We start from the raw sequence: 20873 nt of genomic DNA, 5'->3' as shown, positions 1-20873 counted from the left end.
CAGACAACTAATCTGAATACGGCACATTCATCAGCACCTGTAAGAAACAAATACAAAAGCAATCCCTGTTATAAAGAAAGGGGGTGCCAAGAAATGGGACATTAATACTGACAAAGCCCAAATTTTTTAAGTACAAATAAGCCAAATGCAATTGGGTTTGAAAGTCAATGTGCTGTTTCTTCTATGACAGGAAAGGCAAATGGGTTTAAATTTCCTGTGCTCTCTGATGAACCAGGAGGAACTGCCCAGAGCTTTGTGTTGATGCGTCCTTAGGCCTAGAAGCAACACAGGGAGTAGGGCTGTGACTGCCTGGGGGCCTGGCCAACTCTGCCCCTTGCAATGTGACTCAGCCTGTTGCTTCCCAAGTCTAAAATGTTCTTTTTGGTTCATGTAACTGCTCTTAGCCAAAGGCAAATTTAGTTTATAAGCCTCAGTGAGGAAAAGCAGGAGACCATTTGCCAAATAAGCACCAATTTATGGGCTTTTCAAGACATCAAAGCAAGAGGACACAGATAACGCAGATAATACTGGAAGGAAAGGTACTGAAGACTAAGGTATTTACCTCTTTGCAGATTAGGGGATACTGATTGTGTTCTCAGGCCATTTGGATTGGCCTATAGAGATACAGAGGTTATAGCACAGTTCACCAACATGGCATGTTCTCACTCGCAAGTGGGAACTGCACAAAGAAAATACTTGGACACAGGGCAGGGAACATCACACACCGGGGCCTGCTGGGGGAGGGACAGCATTAGGAGAAATACCTAATGTAGATGACGGGTTGATGGGTGCAGCAAACCAACATGGCACATGTATACCTATGCAACAAACCTGCACGTTGTGCACATATACCCTAGAACTTAAAGTATAATAATAATAATACAAAGAAGTTATAGCACAGTTTATTAGCTCGAAATGAATTTTAATAGCCCCGTCTGGTCCGAATGAGGCAAATTTAGGCCCATATCATTAGGTATTTCACAACTTAACACCTAAAATTTAACATAAATTTACAAAAATAAGGCTTAAAGTCATCTGGAGAAACTGTTTTACAGACATCTCAACTTTATTTTGCTCTCTCTAGAATTAACATCTTTGCAAATATATTATTCAACCAAGCATTTGCCACAAAGATAAGCATCAGCTTTCCCATTGGACAAGTGTTCAAGCTACTTGAATTGTGAAAAACAAAAAACCACCATGACTTCTCAACAACTACATTTCAAAATGAAATATGCTCAGCTTGACAAACGAGATATTAAAATGGAGACTGACATAGAACTACATAGTCAACTTGAAAAACACAAGAAGACAATGCTCCTATAAAATGATATATTACTGGCTTTACAAAGACATACTGGTTTATGTTTACAACTATGTTTTATTTTCAAATGATAAAAGAAAGGCTTCATGTTGCTATTTGAAAGTACTTCTCAACTAGCCGAGCATGGTGGCGTGTGCCTGTAATCCCTGAAGTAGGAGGATCAACCCCTTGAGGCCAGGAGGTCCAGGTTGCAGTGAGCCGTGATTGTGCCAACTGCACCATAGCTTGGGTGACAGAGCGAGACCCTGTCTTTCAAACAAAGTATTTCTCTGCAAGTAAATTTTATGGATATAATCTTTATTCCGATTAAATAAATGATTACCCTAATCAGCTATTATTTATTATTTTCTATTTAACATCCATTTTTGAAGTGCCAGAGACCTGCTATGTGGCGTAGAGTTTGGACAGATATACACAAATGCCGTGCTGGTGAAGATCATCTGAATAATTATCACTTTCCCATGCTATATTTGTTATATTTTAATATCACTGCTCATTGTGCTTCCTGTCTTTAATAAAGTATAAATCAAGTAATTAAAAGCTGTTTAGGCTGGGTGCGGTGGCTCACACCTGTAATCCCAGCACTTTGGGAGGCCGAGGCGGGTAGATCACTTGAGGTCAGGAGTTCGAGACCAGCCTGGCCAACGTGGGGAAACCCTGTCTCTACCAAAAATACAAAAATTAGCTGGGCGTGATGGCACATGCCTGTAATCCAGCTACTTGGGAGCCTGAGGCAGGAGAATGGCTTGAACCTGGGAGGTGGTGGTTGCAGTGAGCCAAGTTCGCACCATTGCATTCCAGCATGGACAAGAGAGAAACTCTGTCTCAAAAAAAAAAAAAAAAAAAAAAGTTGTTTAAAAGGTCAAAACCATCTCAGTGGCTGGCACTATTTAGTGGAGTCATTAGCTGAGAGAATGGTGGATTACCGGCATGCTGAGCCTCACTAACCACCATAAACTTGGGGGCTTCAAATGAAATGTATTGAAATTTATTGATTTTTAAAATAGAAATATGAAACAAATTAGCATTACTATTTTAGTGATATGAACCCCTTTAGTGATATGAACTTCTCTGCCAACCCTGGAAACTAACCAGAAAACCTAAAATTTACCCTAAGGGAAGAAAAACCTCAAGTCCAAAGACAGTTTCTGATTCCACCAATTGGTTCTATGATTCTGGGATTACTCAAGAGGTAATTTATATTAATAGACAGCGTAATGAAAGTTGTTCTAGGAGAGTAACTAAATGGCAATGTTTAGGTATCATGTACGATATTGTATGCCTACAAATCATTTTTCTAAGTCAAATAAGCAAATTATCTATGCCAATAAAAGATGAATCACTAGACACACAAAAGAAAATCTGAAACCTTAAAAAATGTAAAGAATAGGCCAGGCACGGTGGCTCACGCCTGTAATCCCAGCACTTTGGGAGGCTGAGGCGGGCGGATCACGAGGTCAGGAGATGGAGACAATCCTGGCTAACACAGTGAAAACCTGTCTCTACTAAAAACACACACACACAAAATTAGCCAGATGTCGTGGCAGGCACCTGTAGTCCCAGCTACTCAGGAAGCTGAGGCAGGAGAATGGCGTGAACCCGGGAGGCGGAGCTTGCAGTGAGCCGAGATTGCGCCACTGCACTCCAGCCTGGGTGACAGAGCAAGACTCCGTCTCAACACACACACACACACACACACAAAGAATAGAAACAAATAGAAATTAACCTAAGAGAACACATTAGATAATAGATTTGAATTATCTGTACATTTATAAAATATAGTATCATGTTTAAAAAGTCATTTTAGTAATGAGAAGACCCAGAGCTAATATACTGCTTCTTTTAAAAATGATTTTTGAGGCCAGGTGTGGTGGCTCATGCCTATAATCCTAGCACTTTGAAAGGCCAAGGTGGGCAGATCAATTGAGGCCAGGAGTTCGAGACCAGCCTGGAGAACACAGCAAAATCTCATCTCTAATAAAAATACAAAAATTAGCTGGGCATTGTGGTGTGTGCCTGTAATCCCAGCTACTCGGGAGGCTGAGGCACAAGAATCACTGGAACCCAGGAGGCATAGGTTACAGTGAGGTGAAATTGCGCCACTGCATTTCAGCCTGGGTGACAGAGCAAGACCTTCTCTAAAAAAAAAAAAAGAAAAAAAAAAAAGTTTGAGGTTGGATGCATTGGGTCACATCTGTAATCCAAACACTTTGGGAGGCCGAGGTGGGAGGGTCACTTGAGGCCAGGAGTTCAAGACCAGCCTGGGCAACACAGTGAGACCCTGTCTCTATACAAAACAGAGTGGTAGAGTGGTGTGGTAGTATGCACTTGTAGTCCCAGCTACTCAGGAGGCTAAGGTGGGAGGATTGCTTGAGCCCAGGAGTTTAAAGCTACAGTGAGCTATAATCAAGCCACTGCACTCCAGCCTGGGAGTCAGAGTGAGACTCCATCTAAAAAAAAAAACGACTTTTGAAATAGTGGACAGAAAACTGACAACACTCTCAATTGATTGCACTACACATGGAAGGAAAAGTGTTTTTAAAAAGGCTAAATAAAAGCCATTGTGACTTTAGAAATTTATTTTTCTAAATTATTTTGAAAGGAAATGATGAAAAACCATATTCGACCGAATGACGAAACAAGAATATGCGTCATACTGGTTCCTTTACAGATCTGAGGTAGCACAGGTCAGCAGGCCAATATAATAGTTGTACAAGGCAACACTGGTTTTGTGGATGTAATGTTAGCATCTAAGATCTAAAAAGACAGAAAAAATGTGCATATGGTATATATTTTCCTTCGTTTCCTCTGCTTTTATACTGGATTGACATTTATATTACATTCACTATGCTTTAACTTTTTGTTCAGGTCTTTTCCCAAATCTCTTGGAAGATTCCTTCAAAGTCCCAAATGCAAATTCTTCCTTCAGGTATGCCCCTACACTCAATTAAGCAATTACTCAATTGTAAACTTTTTAGGTATCAATAAAGATGCCTGTATTGTCTTAGTGTTTCCTAAAATCTTTCCATACTTTAATCAGACTTCTTAAATATATACATGAGCTCATATAATGGAGAGGCCAAAACCTAGTTGAAACATTCCAGGATTATGGGAATAGTCTATATAATAGAACAGACCCTTTGTTAGGTCGAGATCATTTTACTAGAGTTCTGCTTTCAGAGCTCAAATGCTAATCACCTACTGTCTCCATACAAACTGTTTTCAATATTTCTTACAATCACAGAACATGGTCCAACAGTCACTACTGAACATCAAAACCTCTGAGAATCTACCCACCATTTCTGCTTCCTCTCATTAAGTATAACATCTCTTGGATTTCTCTAATTTTTAACTTAATGGTACTTCTATAACTAGGTGGTCAAGAAATGAGCTGTATTACATAATGTTCCATCACTGCATAGAAATAAACTGTTTGGTAAAGTTATGCCAAGTGTTCATATAAAATTTACTATTAAATTGGTTATTCAAAAATAATTTTTTAAAATAAAACAAATAAATTGGTTATTAAAATATGTTCTGCTGAAAGTCTACAAACTCTCACCCTAGACAAGTATAAAATTCCATGCAGAGGGGACAAAAATGATGACTAACAGAAATGAACAAAAGCATCAGAGACATGCTAGTAAATGCTAGCTTATACATTCTGCTGTTCATGTATAGATCTTTAGTGTTCATAAACAATATATCTATATGATAAACCTGTATTTCATCTTCCTACTCATAAGATTTAATACATTCAATTTTTTTACATATTTCCTATCTTCTAAGATGTTTTTTCACTTAATGGTTTTCAAACTTGAGTATCAGTGAAACTCTTTGTTCCAATGAAATCTCATAGAGCCTGACATATAAAACAGTTAAAAGCAGAACTGCTCTGATACAAAGGGGAAGGGTGCCAGTAGACACAGTTTGAAAATTACTGCTGTAAATCATTCAAGAAAAGCTGAAGTAAAGATATAGCCAATTGGAATTTCTTCATTTCCAATGATTATAAACAATTTCCCCATTGGTTCTCATTTTTAAGAATGTTTGAGTACAGCTGCTTATTCTGTACTGAGGTACACTTATACCTCAGCTGAATGGAATAAAAGCACAGTGCCTTACATGTAGTATAGGTAGGTACTTAATGGTTTGAATTCTTATTTCTTTTATCATACTCCTCAAAACTGTAAAATTAATATAAGATATAATCCCATAACTTTAGATTATTAAAGTGAGGTTTTGAAAATATTCAACATGTGATAGAAAAATTTTCTAAAAGTGATCATTGCTTCATAATTCTAATTGCTTTCATCCAAGTCCAAACAGCATCCAAAAGGCTCTTCAGAGGCTCACTCAAGAAAAAAAAATCACTCTGTAGTTACTCTAAGAAGTAAGAGTATCTTCCTGTGCAATGTTGCTATATTTTAGAATTTTAAAAAAATTCTCATATATATCATCCATACTTCAAACCTGATTTGGTCCAAAAGGCAAAGAAAAAAAGTCAGTTAATTTTTAGTTTTGTCAAGGCTTAGATTAGAAAGATTTTACAAGAAGTAAAAAATAAAAACTTGTTTCTAAAATAAGCTCATTTTTGTTTTTCAGGCTATTTCCTCAACCTATTTTATCAACCTCCTTCCATATAAATGAAAGGCCTTTAAACAAACTTTTTCATAAACATACACCCTCTATAACCAACTTTGTGCTTAGCTTTAGAAAAGGCACCCCTGTTCTTCAATGCTCCTCACTGGCTGGACTGGCAGTACCAGGTGTGAAATTCGGCTCCACAGCCCACTCAACTTGTCTGAGTCCATGTGGTTGAAGGAGCTGGGAGTGTCAGAGTTGGTAAACTTGGCCCAGAGTAAGTCTCTCACTTTTTCTTCAGTTTCCCTTGGGCCTACACTTGCTTCTAATGTTTCCTCCTCTAGCAGAACAGTCAGGACCAGGGCCACATCTTTAAAGGCAGCATTCTCATGATCACAATACTTGTAGAAGATTAAAGTGGAGCCGGCAGGAAAGGATTCGAAGTGGTGTACCACAGCAGCCTTCTGGCCATTCTCAAACCCATAGCTCAGCTCCAGGTCAACCAACAGCTTGACCGTGTCACTGTCCTGCCAGGTCCTTCCAGCCCCATCAATCTGAATGGCAGAGACATTCTGGGAAGAGGTGTAGGCATCTGCAACATGGTGGCTCAGGCACTTCAGGGTCTCTCTTCCCTCCTGAGCTGCTGTAAATATGATGGTGGCTGGCTCAGTGGGGTTGGAAGCATTGAGGTGCTTCTGGAGAAACTTCCGTCCTCTCTGCCACAGGAAGGAACTCTGGCCTGGAAATTTATCTTTCAATTGGCTAAACTGGGCCAAAAAGGCCTCCAAAGCTGGATTTTTGGGCACTTGCTGGGCTGGAGAGGAATAGTAGCTATTCCTTGCCACAACAGCCACAACCAGGAAGAGAAGAAAGATAGGGCCTGTCAAAAGAGTGAGAAAAGAACAGAAAATTACAGAGAACACAAGCCAGAAACAAAGCCTATGGTAAACTAAAATGAGGCAGAAATACCATCAGGTTTTACTAGGAGCAATAAGTTTCTTTTGCATAAATTGTTTAAACTTTTAATCCACCAGAAGTACCTCTTCTCTAATCTCTTCTCAGATTTAATTATTTGAAGATATCTTTGTTGAAAGACAAAACCTTCATGGAAGAGTTAAGTACTCAGTAAAAAATTTAAAAAAATAAAAGGTAAAAGCTGAGTCTATGTATTTGTTGTTATAAATAATGATGTAATTTAGACGTAAGTGATCAAGATTTTCTTCTATCTTCTCAATGCACCTACTACCTATAGCTGACCATTTTTTTTTAGGAGTCATAACTTTAAAATGCACTTGAAAATTTAATATTCTCTAATTAGAAAGGCAGTTTTTGTTTCTGATTTAGGAAAAGCTTTTCCTACTGTGAGAAATTCCATTTTGTTAATCACAGCAAAATATCAGCCAGTACCCTTAAGGGAAAAATCCCTAAAACTCTATTTTTCTATTTTACTATGACTTACTACCAATCATTAAATAAGTGTATGTAGTAAACACAATGTTAAAACTGTTTAAATCTGCTAGTTTTCTAGGCATTTTCACTGAGGATTTCTGAATGTGAATCAACACTGCAGTAAAACCAGGTTTGTTCTCACCATAGCTCCAAAAACCCTTTTTATTAATCTGTCTCATGGTGTCCTGTGCATTCTCTTTAATTTCTTCCAATTTTTGTGTTTGTTGTGGATGACTTCCAGCCTCTGGAGAGGAAAAGAATCAATATTATTTTTAGGCAGTACACTAATGACAGTATGTATACCTTTATATCTCTCACCAAACCAAACAATGATTTGACTAAAAGGATTTCTGTACCTTAGCCAGGTACGGTGGCTCGCACCTATAATCCCAGCACTTTGCGAGGCTGAGACAGGTGGCTCACTTGGGGTCAGAAGTTCAAGACCAGTCTGGCCAAAAATGTGAAACCCTTTCTCTACTAAAAATACAAAAATTATCCAGGCATGATGGTGGGTGCCTGTAATCCCAGCTACGCGGGAGGCTGAGGCAGGAGAATCGTTTGAATCCGGGAGACAGAGGTTGCAGTGAGCCGACATCACACCACTGCACTCCAGTCTGGGGGACAGAGCAAGACTCTACCTCAAAAAAAACCAAAGTTAACATTTTTCCTGTCTTTTCTTTAAGACTATTACTCTTATTTTACTTAGAAGAATAAAATGAAATGCTGTGAAATTCATTCAAGGATAATGTTGCTATATTCACAATTCCTCACTGCCTCTTATATCAAAGACAAAGACATTTAAATACTGCGGCCAAACTTACCTAAAATGTGATTCAGCAAAATGTATAAAATTAAGAAGGGATTTAAGAAATGTTGACTATACACGAGATTCAACTTCACAGGGTAATTGTGCTCTAATTCCAGTGTTCGAGTTTCACATGGTCCCTCAAGACCCCAAATATAAAAATAACAGAAGCACTAAGTTCTGAGATAGGAGAGATTACTGTACAGTTGCAAAATAGCTTATAAAAGCAAATTTGAAACTCTTAGTGAAGGAGATATACAAAGCAAGGAATATAAGGTGAAGAAAATTCACAAAATATGTAAAAATCCAGGTGTAGGGTGGGCACGCCAAGCTTAAAATATGTGGGTGAAAAGACGGGCAACAATTTTTAGCACTCTAAGCTAAATCACACTAGACTCTAAATTTGTGCTTAACCCCAGCCAGGTACTTCTATTAGCACAGATAAGTAGGATCATCTTCACTTATAAAGGATTGCTCATATCACCCCAAAAAGTAGGTTCTTAAAATATCATATCATGGAATTTCAGAACTGAAAGGATCTATAATGGACACATACCCCGGCTGCACTACTTAACCTATCATGAAAAAAGGTACAGGGAAGATCTTACCCAAGGTCACATAAGGAGATGTAGCTAAGTTGAGATGAAAACAAGGTTTCTCATCTCTTAGAGTACAGATAACTTCATTCAACTATAGTAAGTTGCTTTCCATACATAAACTGCATTTTTGTTTTAAAAGACAGGGTCTCACTCTGTCACCAAGGCTGCAGTATGGTGGTGAAATTTCGGCTCACCACAGCTTCAACCTCCCGGGCTCAAGCAATCCTCCCACCTCAGCCTCCTGAGGACTACAAGTGCACGCAGCTGTTTTTGTGTTTACTGGAGAGATGGGTTTTTGTCATTTTGCCCAGGCTGGTCTTGAACTCCTAGCCTCAAGTGATCCACCAGCCTTGGCCTCCCAAGGTGCTAGGATCACAGGAGTGAGCCACTGCTCTTGGCCTAAACTGGATTTTTTTAAACAATATTTTTTTCTACTCACAGTGAACCTGCCTAACAGTGAATTTTTTTAAAGAGATGGGGTCTCACTACATTGCCCAGGCTAGCTAGAATGCAGTGGCTATTCACAGGGGTGATCACAGCACACTGCAGGCTCAAACTCCTGGGCTCAAGCAATCCTTCCAACTCAGCTTCCCAAGTAACTGGGACTAGAGGCATAAGTAATTGCACCTAGCTCATAACAGTGAAATTCTGACACAGGTCATGGTCCATACAAATCACATTCATTCATTTGACAAAATTTATAAAGGTGTTTCTATGTGCCAGGTGCCAGAGATACACAATGAATGACAGTGACACAGTCCTTGCCTTCACTGAAGTTACAGATTATTCTAATGATTAATAAATAAAACATATATTTGAGATTAGTCATTGATTTGCAGTGAAACATGAATTACTAGCCCTTGCTGAAGTCCCTGATGAACAGAGTGTCTTATATTTTATATTCTTTTGCACTGGCAAATGGGCATTTCAGACTGAGCTCTTCAGAGCGCTTATAAAATACAAATCCACACACAATCACAGAAGGTGACACCTAGAAGAATCCCTGGATATCATCTTATCCAACTTCTTCATTTTACAAATAGGAAATTGAAGCACCAGGAAGGGAAGAGACTTTCCCAAGGTCACCCAAGTTAGCAAGTGGTAGGGCCACAACCAGAATTCACACCTCTTGAGTTCCTGTTAAGGATTTAGCACCCTGCAACGCTTACCTTCATCAGGGAAGACATGCTCGTTCCTCTTAACATATAGGCAGAAAAAACCAGGTATAGAGAAACTAACTGACTTACTCAAAGTCCTATAAAACTGAAACATGACTGAGTTAAGGACACTGTCCCATTAATGCTCATTTTTAACTATACCCATGTCTTGCTTTATGTAACAGTTAGTTTACCAAAAAGTAAAAGATTTTTAAAATTATGTCAAAATATTCTCATAAGAAATAAAAAACTAGAAGCGAATTTTTTAAAAGTCATGCCCCTTTTTGTCATATCACATCAATATAAACAGTTAATAAAAACATTGCTTAGAAATGCAGTTTATGTGTAGGAAGCAACTTAATACAGTGGAATGAGCTAGCCTAGATGAGAAAACTCATTCTAAAATCAACTCAGTCATATGGCTCTGTGTGAGCTTGGGCAAGGCCCAAAGGCCTTAATCCTATGAAAGATAGACAAAAGTTCTCTGGAAAGACGGCCTCTGACTTCTGCTGTTTTCTCAGTTAACAGAGCAATACAAAACAGGAGAGTAGTTCAGGGGTTCTCTTACCTGGGGCCGGCAGTCGCCTCCTCAGTGTATCCTCGCCCTCTTGCCCTGTAATGGAATGACCAGGACTCTGGGCCTCCTGGGAGTCTGTAGTAGGTGGTTCCTGAGATGCTCCAGTTCCGTCACTTGCTTCATTAGGGAGGGCCACAGAGCTGCTCCCTAAGTGTGCATCTGCTCTTCCTACCTTGTCACTTGGAGAAGGGCTGGGATCTGGATCCAAGGGTTCTTCACCCAGATTTTCTGAAGGGAGGTGATGCCCTTTTTCACCATCCAGAAAACTCTGGTTGTTCTCATCTTCTATTTTATCCTTTGGATGTTTCCCCACATTTGCTTCATCTGGACTTTCGGATTTATCACCTGTATCTGCACTTTCCGGACCCACTGTCTCCACCCTTTGGTGGTCTTTGCTAAGATCACAGGCAGAGTGTAGGGTCTGAGCTTCCTCAGCATTACTTGCCATGATTGTGGTCTCCTGTGCCTGAGAATTTATTGATGGATCATTTTCCAAATCCTTTTGAGAGTCTATTGAGACAAAAATTTATAATTTTTATTGGAAAAAATTCTCCATAAATTTATATTTTAAAAAGCTCCCTGTTTAATAATATTTACATAGATTTTCATGGTTTACAAGACACTCTTCCTAAACATTATTTCTCTTGGCTCCCACTAAAGGTGATTAAAACAGCAACAAAAAACTTACGTTAATAAATACAAAATGACACTAATATAAAACAATTTATATGACAGAACCAACTTTTGGTTATATTAAATATATCCTCTTCCCTAATGAAAGGTAATGCTCATCAATGGTAGCAAAACCTTATGCAAAAGGCTGATGGGGACTTTTATGGTGGATGAGCCAGACTGACAACTGCTGAACCCAGTGACCAATCTGAATTCACATCATGAAAACAGCGAAACCCAAACAGATGTCATTAACCTCCTAATACAATGCAGTAAGAAGTACTCTAGACCACTTAGGAAGTATTCTTGCCAAACAACTGAACTTAAATCTGATAAGCTTCTAGAGCTACCAGTTTCCAAGAAATACAGGGATAGAGGAATACACTAAATTATGCCTCAAGAATATAATCAGTAAAACCCAGCAGGTGGGAAATTCCAAAAGACTTTGTTTCTTTAATAAAAGTGAGAATGGCCAGACATGGTGGCTCATGCATGTAATCCCAGCACTTTGGGAGGCTGAGGCAGGTGAATCACCTGAGGTCAGGAGTTCAAGACTAACCTGGCCAACATGGTGAAACCCCATCTCTACTAAAAATATAAAAAATTAGCCAGGCGTGGTGGCGGGTGCCTGTAATCCCAGTTACTCGGGAGGTTAAGGCAGGAGAACCGCTTGAATCCGGGAGGTGGAGGTTGCAGTGAGCCAAGATCACGCCATTTTACTCCAGCCTGGGCGACAAGAGCGAAACTCCATCTCAAAAAAAATGAAAAAATAAAAATAAAAATAAAAAACAGTAAGAAATTAAAATAAATGGCAAGAAAAGGGGAAAACAGGAGTCTCTTAACTTATTGATTAAGAGACTTAAGAGACACATCAACCAAATACAATATGTGGACTACGATGTCTAGATCCAGTTTCGAAAAAGCCAATCATTAAAGAAATATTTATGACACAATCAGGAATATCTGAATGCCAGATATTTGATGACATGAAGGATTTATGATTCATCTTTTTAGGTGTGATAAAGGTATTGTAATTACATTTTTTAAAAAGAATCCTCTTTCAGAGATATATTCAAGTATTTATTACTAAAATTATGGATAGCCAGGATTTGCTTCAACTAAACAACATAGGGGAAGGGAGAAATGAGGGCATATGGATGAAACCATATTAGCCATATGTTTTCGTGTTTTTTTCTTTACTCCACTATATGTTAGCTATATGTTGATAGCATATGAAGCTGTTTAATGGGTACACAGAGGTTCGCTTTATCTCTGTCTACTTTTCTATGCGTTTTAATTTTTTTTTTTTTTTTTTTAGAGACGGAGTTTTGCTCTGTCTCCCAGGCTGCAGTGCAGTGGCGCGATCCGGCTCACTGCAAGCTCCATCTCCCAGGTTCACACCATTCTCCTGCCTCAGCCTCCTGAGTAGCAGGTGCCCACCACCACGCCCGGCTAATTTTTTGTATTTTTAGTAGAGACGGGGTTTCACCGTCTTAGCCAGGATGGTCTCGATCTCCTGACCTGAGATCCACCTGCTTCAGCCTCCCAAAGTGCTAGGATTACAGGCGTGAGCCACCCAGCCTGGCCCTGAAATTTTCTATAATACAACTTTAAAAAAGAACAACCTAGAAGCTATAAGAAATCAAATGTAATGTGTGGCCCAACTGTCAAGAAAAAACAAATTATGAGACACTTTGAGAAATATGAATAATGACAGGATATGAGATGACATGAAGGAATAATTGTTAGTCTATTTTTTTAGGTGTGATGATATTTTGGTTATTTAAAAAAAAATAATCTACGAAGAATCTATCTTTAGGAGATGTAAACTATTTACAAATAAAATGATGTAATATCATGGATGTACATTAAAATAATCCAGGGCAGGCAACAAGATCAGCATTATGTTGGTAACAGTTGAAGCTGGATGTTGAGTGCATAGGGGTTCATTATACTATTCTACTCTTATATTTATTTTTTGAGACAGAGTTTCGCTCTCGTTGCCCAGGCTAGATGGAGTACAATGGCCCGATCTCAGCTAACTGCAGCCTCCACCTCACGGGTTCAAGCGATTCTCCTGCCTCGGCCTCCCAAGTAGCTGGGATTACAGGCATGCACCACCACAACCAGCTAATTTTGTATTTTTAGTAGAGACGGAGTTTCTCCATGTTCGTCAGGCTGGTCTCGAACTCCTGACCTCATGTGATTCACCTGCCTCGGTCTCCCAAAGGGCTGGAATTACAGGCGTGAGCCACCGCACCTGGCCTCTACTTTAATATATTTTTTAACTCCCATAACAAAGATTTTAAATAAATGTCCTCTTTCTCTTCTGGAAAATCTATTTCATATTTTGCCTTTATCTCCTATATAAAATATAAGCAGGATGAACTAAAATTTAATTCTTACCCATAACTGAAAGATCTAAGGCCAGGAGTGGTAGTTCATGCCTGTAATCCCAGCACTTTGGGAGGCCAAGGCGGGTAGATCACTTGAGGTCAGAAGTTCGAGACCAGCCAGGCCAACATGGCAAAACCCCGTCTCATTAAAAACACAAAAATTAGCTGGGTGTGGTGGCAGGTGCCTGTAATCCCAGCTACTCTGGAGGCTGAAGCATGAGAATCACTTGAGCCCGGGAGGCGGAGGTTGCAGTGAGCTGAGATCACGCCACTGCACTCCAGCCTGGGTGACATTAAAAAAAAAAAAAAAGAAAAGGAAAGAAAGATCCCTTCTAAATAGAGCATTGCATTTTTCTATTACTGTAAGTCCCTACTATTAGAGTCTCTAAAACATTTATCTTCCTTATATTATAATTAGGGTTCACATTATAGTAAATTCAGTAAATTTGAAAGAATAAGTATAATAAAAACAAATGAATCCACTGAATTAGCTTTTTTACTTCAAAACCTCAGATTTTAGTCAGAGATTTTCTCTCTCTGCACAGCCCTGGTTTCCTACAGCAGCACCCTCAGTGCTAGACAAATCAGTCTTACCCTCTTGAGGTTCCCTAAGTCCACTGTCGGCCATGTTTATGCTCTATCTCTTCAGAGTTGGGGGGATACTTTTTTTAGTGCTTGGTTTTCCTTGTTAAGATGTCTTGTCTTCTTCTTGCCCCAAGTCCCAACAGACTCATGCTTCCCGTGGACCCAGGAAATAAGCCATATATACAGTGACTAAAACAAAATGAAAAAAATTAAATGACTTTTTATCCATACAAGGGAGAAATGCAAGTATCAGCTTTATTAAATATGTTTAGTTTGAGTAACATTCCTCTCTGAAACTTTTTTGCGTGAAGAAAAGTTCCTTTCATGAGAATCATACTCCAAATCCTAGACTATTGAAAAAAGTTCGATTGTTAATCTTTCATGAATTTCATAATCTCCTAATACATTCCAGAATAGTTGAAAGAGTATAAAAAGTAAGATCAAGTGACCAGAATCTTCAAGAGAATAGCTTGAATTAAAAAATAAATCTAAGCGTAGAAATTTAAGTCATTGCTGAAACAATCACTGCAGATTTCCTGCATGTCTTCAATTTCTGTCCCAGATGATTTTCTCACAGTCTGCCTATCAGAAGCTTTCACTTATATTAAAAAGTAACAAGGCACAGGAGGTTCCCACAAACTGAGATGGCTGCTGTGAGGTGTACCACTACACATGTGGACTGACTTTGAAGTGGTTCTCTTGAAGTATTCTTTCGTAAAATATGGAGACAGATATCCTTTTATACAATGCCTTTTTATGCAATGCTCAAAGACAAAGAAAATTATTAAGATTTACACAAAAGGAATCAAAATCAAAGGCACTTTATAAGCAATTAAAAATCATATTTTGTAGTTAATTTATTTTTTGTCAAAAACAAATTGATCAGTAAAGTTACTTAACATTCATTCCCTATAAAAATGAGAATAATGATACCTATGAGGCTTAAATACAAAAATATATAAGAAAAACCTGTGTGAAGTGTTATAGTTTTTTGACAGCCTAGCTGGGAGGCTAGCCAACTTGCCGTCTTTATATTTTTCTCAGTACTCTTTTGTAAAATTTAATTTTACACATTAAAAACTTTCATCCCCAATGCCTACACGGTGCCTAGTGTATAGTAAGAACTCCGTATTTTAACTTAAAAGCATATGAAAAAATAAATGAATGTATAAATAAAGAGTGATGCCATAGATAAACTGGAAGGGAAGAGAAGAGTTAGGGACAGACTCTTCTTTCTGCCACTGTGAACACTTAGCATAAGTGTTTGGAGGGTTCCTTATCACTGCTTTTATCTTCTTCAAGCTCCTGGGACTGGGCTTTCAAGCCATCATATGTTGCAATGAAGTTTTCTCTCCTATCCTAGCTCATGACAGAAAATAAAAAGTCCCCAGTCCTTTTCAAGTTTCTTTAAAAAAATTTTTCCTGCCAGCCAAAACCAAGAAAATAGGTTAAAAGTTTCCTATGTACCAATAACAAAAATTTTCAAAAGCAAAGATGCTACTCACAATAACCATAAGGAACCTAGAATAAAAACTAAAACATACCTAGTATTAAATCCAACAAGAGATATGCAAGATCTTTAGACAGTGGTGAATTTTATGGTATGTAAATTATACCTCAATAAAGCTGTTTCTTTAAAACACAACTTTAGAGAGAAAAATACAGAACTTTATTGAAGTATATAAAAAAGACATAAGTAAACAGAAAAATATATCATGAGTAGCCAATAAGACTCAAAACCATTGATGCCAATTTTCTCCAAATTAATCTACAAACTTAATGCAATTTGAAACAAAATCTCAAGTTTTTTGATAATTGTTGGTTTCTAGTGAAATGGAAAAGCTGATCCTAAAATTCAAAAAGAGCAGCAAAGGATCAAGAAGAGTCAGCATAATTCTGAAGAAGAAGGGGGCAATCTTTACCAGATATCAAACCTTCTTTAAACTTAAAAGTAGGCTGGGCATGGTGGCTCATGCCTGTAATTCCTGCACTTTGGGAGGCTGAGAAAGGCAGATCACCCAAGGGTCAGGAGTTCGAGACCAGCCTGGCCAATATGGTGAAACCCCATCTCTATTAAAAATACAAAAATCAGCCAGGCATGGTGGTGCATGCCTGTAATCCCAGCTACTCAGGAGGCTGAGGCAGGAGAATCATTTGAACCCAGGAGGCAGAGGTTGCAGTGAGCCCAGATTGCACCACTGCATTCCAGCCTGGGTGACAAAGCAAGACTCCGTCACCAAAAAAAAAAAAAAAAAACTTAAAGTAATAAAAGCAATGGAACACTGGCACAGGAATAGACAAACAATATACAGAATAGAGAGTAAAGAAGTATACGCAGCATACATACATAAGGAAATTGGCTAATTCAGCAAAGGGAAATAATGAATTAGTGAATAAATAGTTTGGGGACAACTGACTATTCAAATGGGGGGAAAATTAGATTTCTGTCTCCTACTTCAGATAAAAATCAAGTCCATATTAAAGACCTAAATGTAAAAAGTAAAACTTTTAAACTTTGAGAATATCAAATATCTTTATAATTGCAAGGGTTTCTTAAATAAGATATACAATACACAAACCAGAAAGTAAAATTTGACAAACGTGACCCCATTAAAAAATTTTTAATTTCTACACAAGGTATCAAAATTAAAAGATAAGTCTCTGACTAGAAAAACATCTGCAACATATAAAACCAGTAAGGAGTTAATATCGAGAACACATAAAGAATTCCACAAATCAGTACAAGACAAATAATGCTATGAAAAAGTGGGTAAAGGGATGAACAAGCAGTTCAACAAAGAGGAAATACGAAAACATAATGAATATGAAAAAAGACTAGTTAAGGAAATACAACCCCAATGACAAGTAAACTGTTATTACAACTTCAGAGAGAAATATGGCAAAGAAAATTAAGGCAAACATATTCTACAAATCAGCAACTCCATTTTTAGACATATAACAGAGAAACTCATTCATATGCCCCAAAATATCCACTGCTGTATTGTTTAAAATGAGGAAAAATGAGAAAATCTGTATGTTCATTAATAAGAAAGTGGGTTTGAAAAATTGTCATATTCTTACAATGTAATATTATACATAGCAATTCAAATAAATTAGATTATCTTTAAAAGTTGTAAAATTACAGCACTGAAGTACTGATGACCAGGTACAATGGCTCACACCTGTAATATCAGCACTTTCAGAGGTCAAGGCAGACAGATTAATTGAGCTTAGGAGTGCAAGACCAGCCTGGACATGGTGAAACCCCATCTCTACAAAAAAAAATAACAAAAACTAGCCGGGCGTGGTGGTGCATACCTGTAGTCCCAGCTGCTGAGGTGGGAGGATCACTTGAGCCCAGGAGGCAGAGGTTGCAGTGAGCCAAGATCACGCCACTGCACTCCAGCCTGGGCGACAGAGCGAAACTCCGTCTCAAAAAAGAAAAAAAAAATGTTTAATATCTTTACTGAGGTGGTGGTTCCATTTGTTATCAAACTTAAAATCTGTACGTTAATTGTATGTGACATAGATTATCCTCAATAAACTTTATGGCAAACAAACAGAACTGAGGGCTTTCAAAAATATATTACTTGGTTACTAAGTTGCAGTCCAAAAGAATCTGCAAAGGTGCCATCACAGATATTTCTATAATCTTACAAATGCTTAACATACACTTTTCCTGTCACAAAGCACACGTAGATCCTATAGCCCACTTCATTCAGACCTTCTGTAATATATCATCACTGTTTATAGTTGAAATGGCATTTCCCTCACAGTGCAAGAAGTGGGACAAACAAGAGTTATTGACAAATCCTCAGATAAGATCACATGGCAGGGTATCTGAGAGATCTGGAGGCCACTGTTCCAGAGGCAAGTCAATCTTTCTTTTTTTTTTTTCTCCAAGATAGAATCTTGCTCTATGACATAGACTGGAGTGCAGTGGTGTAATCTCGGCTCACTGCAACCTCCAACTCCCAAGTTCAAGCAATTCTCATGCCTCAGCCTTCGTAGCTGGGACTACAGGTGCGTACCACCATGCCTAGCTAATTTTTGTGTTTTTAGTATACACAGGGTCTCACCATGTTGCCCAGGCTGGTCTCAAACTCCTGGCCTCAAGTGATCTGCCCGCCACAGCCTCACGAAGTGCTGGGATTACAGTCATGAGACAACGCGCTCAGCCAGGCAGGTCAATCTTTTGAACAGTGTCTGATCCCTATCAGGATATGCGTTCATTAGGAACCTCAGGACTGCATAATGGAAGTGAGGCAGAGCCTCATCCTGAAGGAAAATGGGGTAGTTGGAGCTTTCTTTAGCTGTAGGGAAAAACACTCCATAAGCATGTCCCAAAATAGATGCTTTTGATAGTATCTCCTACAAGGAACTGATGAGACCTGTGTGCTTCACATGGCAACGGAAGACATTCACTTTGAGTGAATCCCTTGCAAGTTCAATTACGAAATATTGGTGTTCAGTGCTCTATCCATGGCGGTTATAGTGATTCAGATTTCTACTTAAATAAAATGTAGCCTCATCACTGACAGTCATTTCCACCTCCCTGTGACCCTGAAATCTGCAGCAAAACTTGCATCATTTTGCTTTAGTTGTCTCCATCAAGGCTTGTAACAGGTTAAGGCTGTAAGGTTTTATTCTCCATTTATGGAGAACATACTAGATGGCCGGCTGAGGGATGCCTTGCTTAATTTTTATTTCTTGGTACTTCTCTAAGAGGGACACATTTACCTCACTGCTTCCTCTGTAAATGTGGCTGCCTTGTGCTCTGTCTTCTAAGATGTACCCTTTCTGCTTCATCTCACTCACTGTAAAATGGTAAACGCTTTGACTACCCGGTAGGTGACATTGTGTGGTATACCAGATGACTTTTGCGTTGAAGTTACATAACCAAGTTTAGAAGGTTCCAACATACAATATTAAGTGCTATAAGGCTAACTACGATTCAGTACATATTACACGTTTCTAAATTTGGGCCAGGTATGATGGCTCACACATGTAAGCCAGGATGTTACAATTCTGCTACGAAAACAAGTAACATATAAGGCACACACAACTATAAAAGTTACTATTTATTGAGTGCCTTCTTTGTGTCAGGCAGCATTTAAATCACTTTATGTATTAACTCATTTAATCTTCACAACACTTTGGGAGGCCAAGGCGGGAGGATTGCTTGAGTCTAGAAGTTCAAGATCAGCCTGGGCAACATAATGAGATGATGTCTCTACAAAAAAAATTTAAAAATTAGCCAGGCATGGTGTCACATGCCTGTAATCCCAGCTACTCAGGAGACTAAGGAGGATGATCCCTTGAGCCCAGGAGTTCAAGGCTGCAGGGAGCTAAGATCACGCCACTACAATCCAGCCTGAGTGACCCTGTCTCGGGGGAAAAAAACAAACAAAATAAATATATGTACATACATATATATGTATGTGTATGTATATATATTTGATACTAATGAAGGTTTGAAAGTATTCCATTTTTTGTCATTACAGAGTGATATGTACAGCATGTACATGTACAGAAAATAATGTACAGCATTATTTACATATATAAATTTATAACAAAACATAAATACATAAATGGAAAGGATACACATCAACTTCCATTTAGGGCTTGCTTCTGCAAGGAATAAGAGGGTGTCAACTGTACACATAAAGTTTCCTTAAAAAAAATAAAAACTGAGGTAAATGTGATAAAATGTTCATATATTTGAGATCTGGGCACAGATCTTGTTATATTATTCTCTGCACTTTTCTATATGTTTGATGTAGTTACTGCCTTTTTAAATGAGTAATAAAATAAATTAGTCTCCGTAAAAAAATTAAGTATCAAAAGGAAAGACCTGTAATGGAAACTCTTTGAGCCTACATGCAATGACCTTACATTACAGAGTACGCTTCTACCACGGCCTCCTAGACATTTTGTCACAACCAGCTGGGAAGAGACAGGACACGGAAAAGCTGCCTTTGAGAACAAAATCAGAGCTGGGAGAGCAAAAGGACCTTACCCATCCTCCACTCCATCCTGCAAACTGCTAGCATTGCCATGAGGACCAGTGAAAAAGAGGGGAGGGGATGGTGACCTGGGGAAAACCTGGGGAGGGGAGGCAGGGTAGGTATCAGAAAGTACTAAGACCATTTTTTAAATGGAGAAGGAAATTAGAAGTTTAGCAGCCAAGAAGAGCACAAAATAATCAGCCATTCCAGGATGGTAGTTTAGATATAAATGCCATCATGACAAATGTATGACAGTTGGGGTAGAATTGAGTATATATCTTTATTTTTAAACACAATTTTATTTTAGTGAATGATGCCATTTTAGGCTCTAGGAATAAAAAGAAATCGATATCTTGGCCCTGAAACAAGTAGTTACAATCCTGCTATGAAAACGAGTAACATATAAAGCATAGACAACAACTATAAGAAGTATTATTTATTGAGTGCCTTCTTTGTGCCAGGCATCATTCAAAGCACTTTATTAACTCATTTAATCTTCACAACAATCTTATGAGGTGTAGACTACTAATATTCCTACTATTTTAGAGATGAGGAAACTGAGATACAGAAAAGTTAAGAACCTTACCCAAGAACACGTGACTACTGAGGGCAGTCAGGATTTGAACTCAGGTAGTCTAGCTGTGGGACCTAACCATGACACTTTAAAAAACTTGTATTAAGCATACCACAAGCACCTTGACTCTGGAATACTTAAAT

The 20873-nt window shown here is 38.4% G+C and overlaps 1 protein-coding gene across 2 annotated transcripts in view; it reads right to left on the bottom strand.

The window, feature by feature from the left end:
* Positions 1-883: 883 nt before the first annotated feature.
* TOR1AIP2 (torsin A interacting protein 2) overlaps positions 884-20873 on the bottom strand; it is a 39028-nt gene continuing 19038 nt past the window's right edge. For both annotated transcript variants that reach the window (XM_011989580.1, XM_011989587.1), the window contains 4 exons: positions 14158-14337; positions 10487-11005; positions 7500-7601; positions 884-6788 (listed from right to left, as the gene is read on the bottom strand). In XM_011989580.1, the coding sequence (XP_011844970.1) occupies positions 6037-6788; positions 7500-7601; positions 10487-11005; positions 14158-14191 (1407 nt within the window). In that variant the 5' untranslated portion in view covers positions 14192-14337 and the 3' untranslated portion in view covers positions 884-6036. The remainder of the gene's footprint in view (positions 6789-7499; positions 7602-10486; positions 11006-14157; positions 14338-20873) is intronic.

Source organism: Mandrillus leucophaeus, unplaced genomic scaffold, assembly GCF_000951045.1.
Source record: "Mandrillus leucophaeus isolate KB7577 unplaced genomic scaffold, Mleu.le_1.0 Scaffold1097, whole genome shotgun sequence".
Taxonomy (NCBI): domain Eukaryota; kingdom Metazoa; phylum Chordata; class Mammalia; order Primates; family Cercopithecidae; genus Mandrillus; species Mandrillus leucophaeus.
Note: the sequence above shows the minus strand (reverse complement) of the source record. Positions and strands in the feature narration are given on the sequence as shown.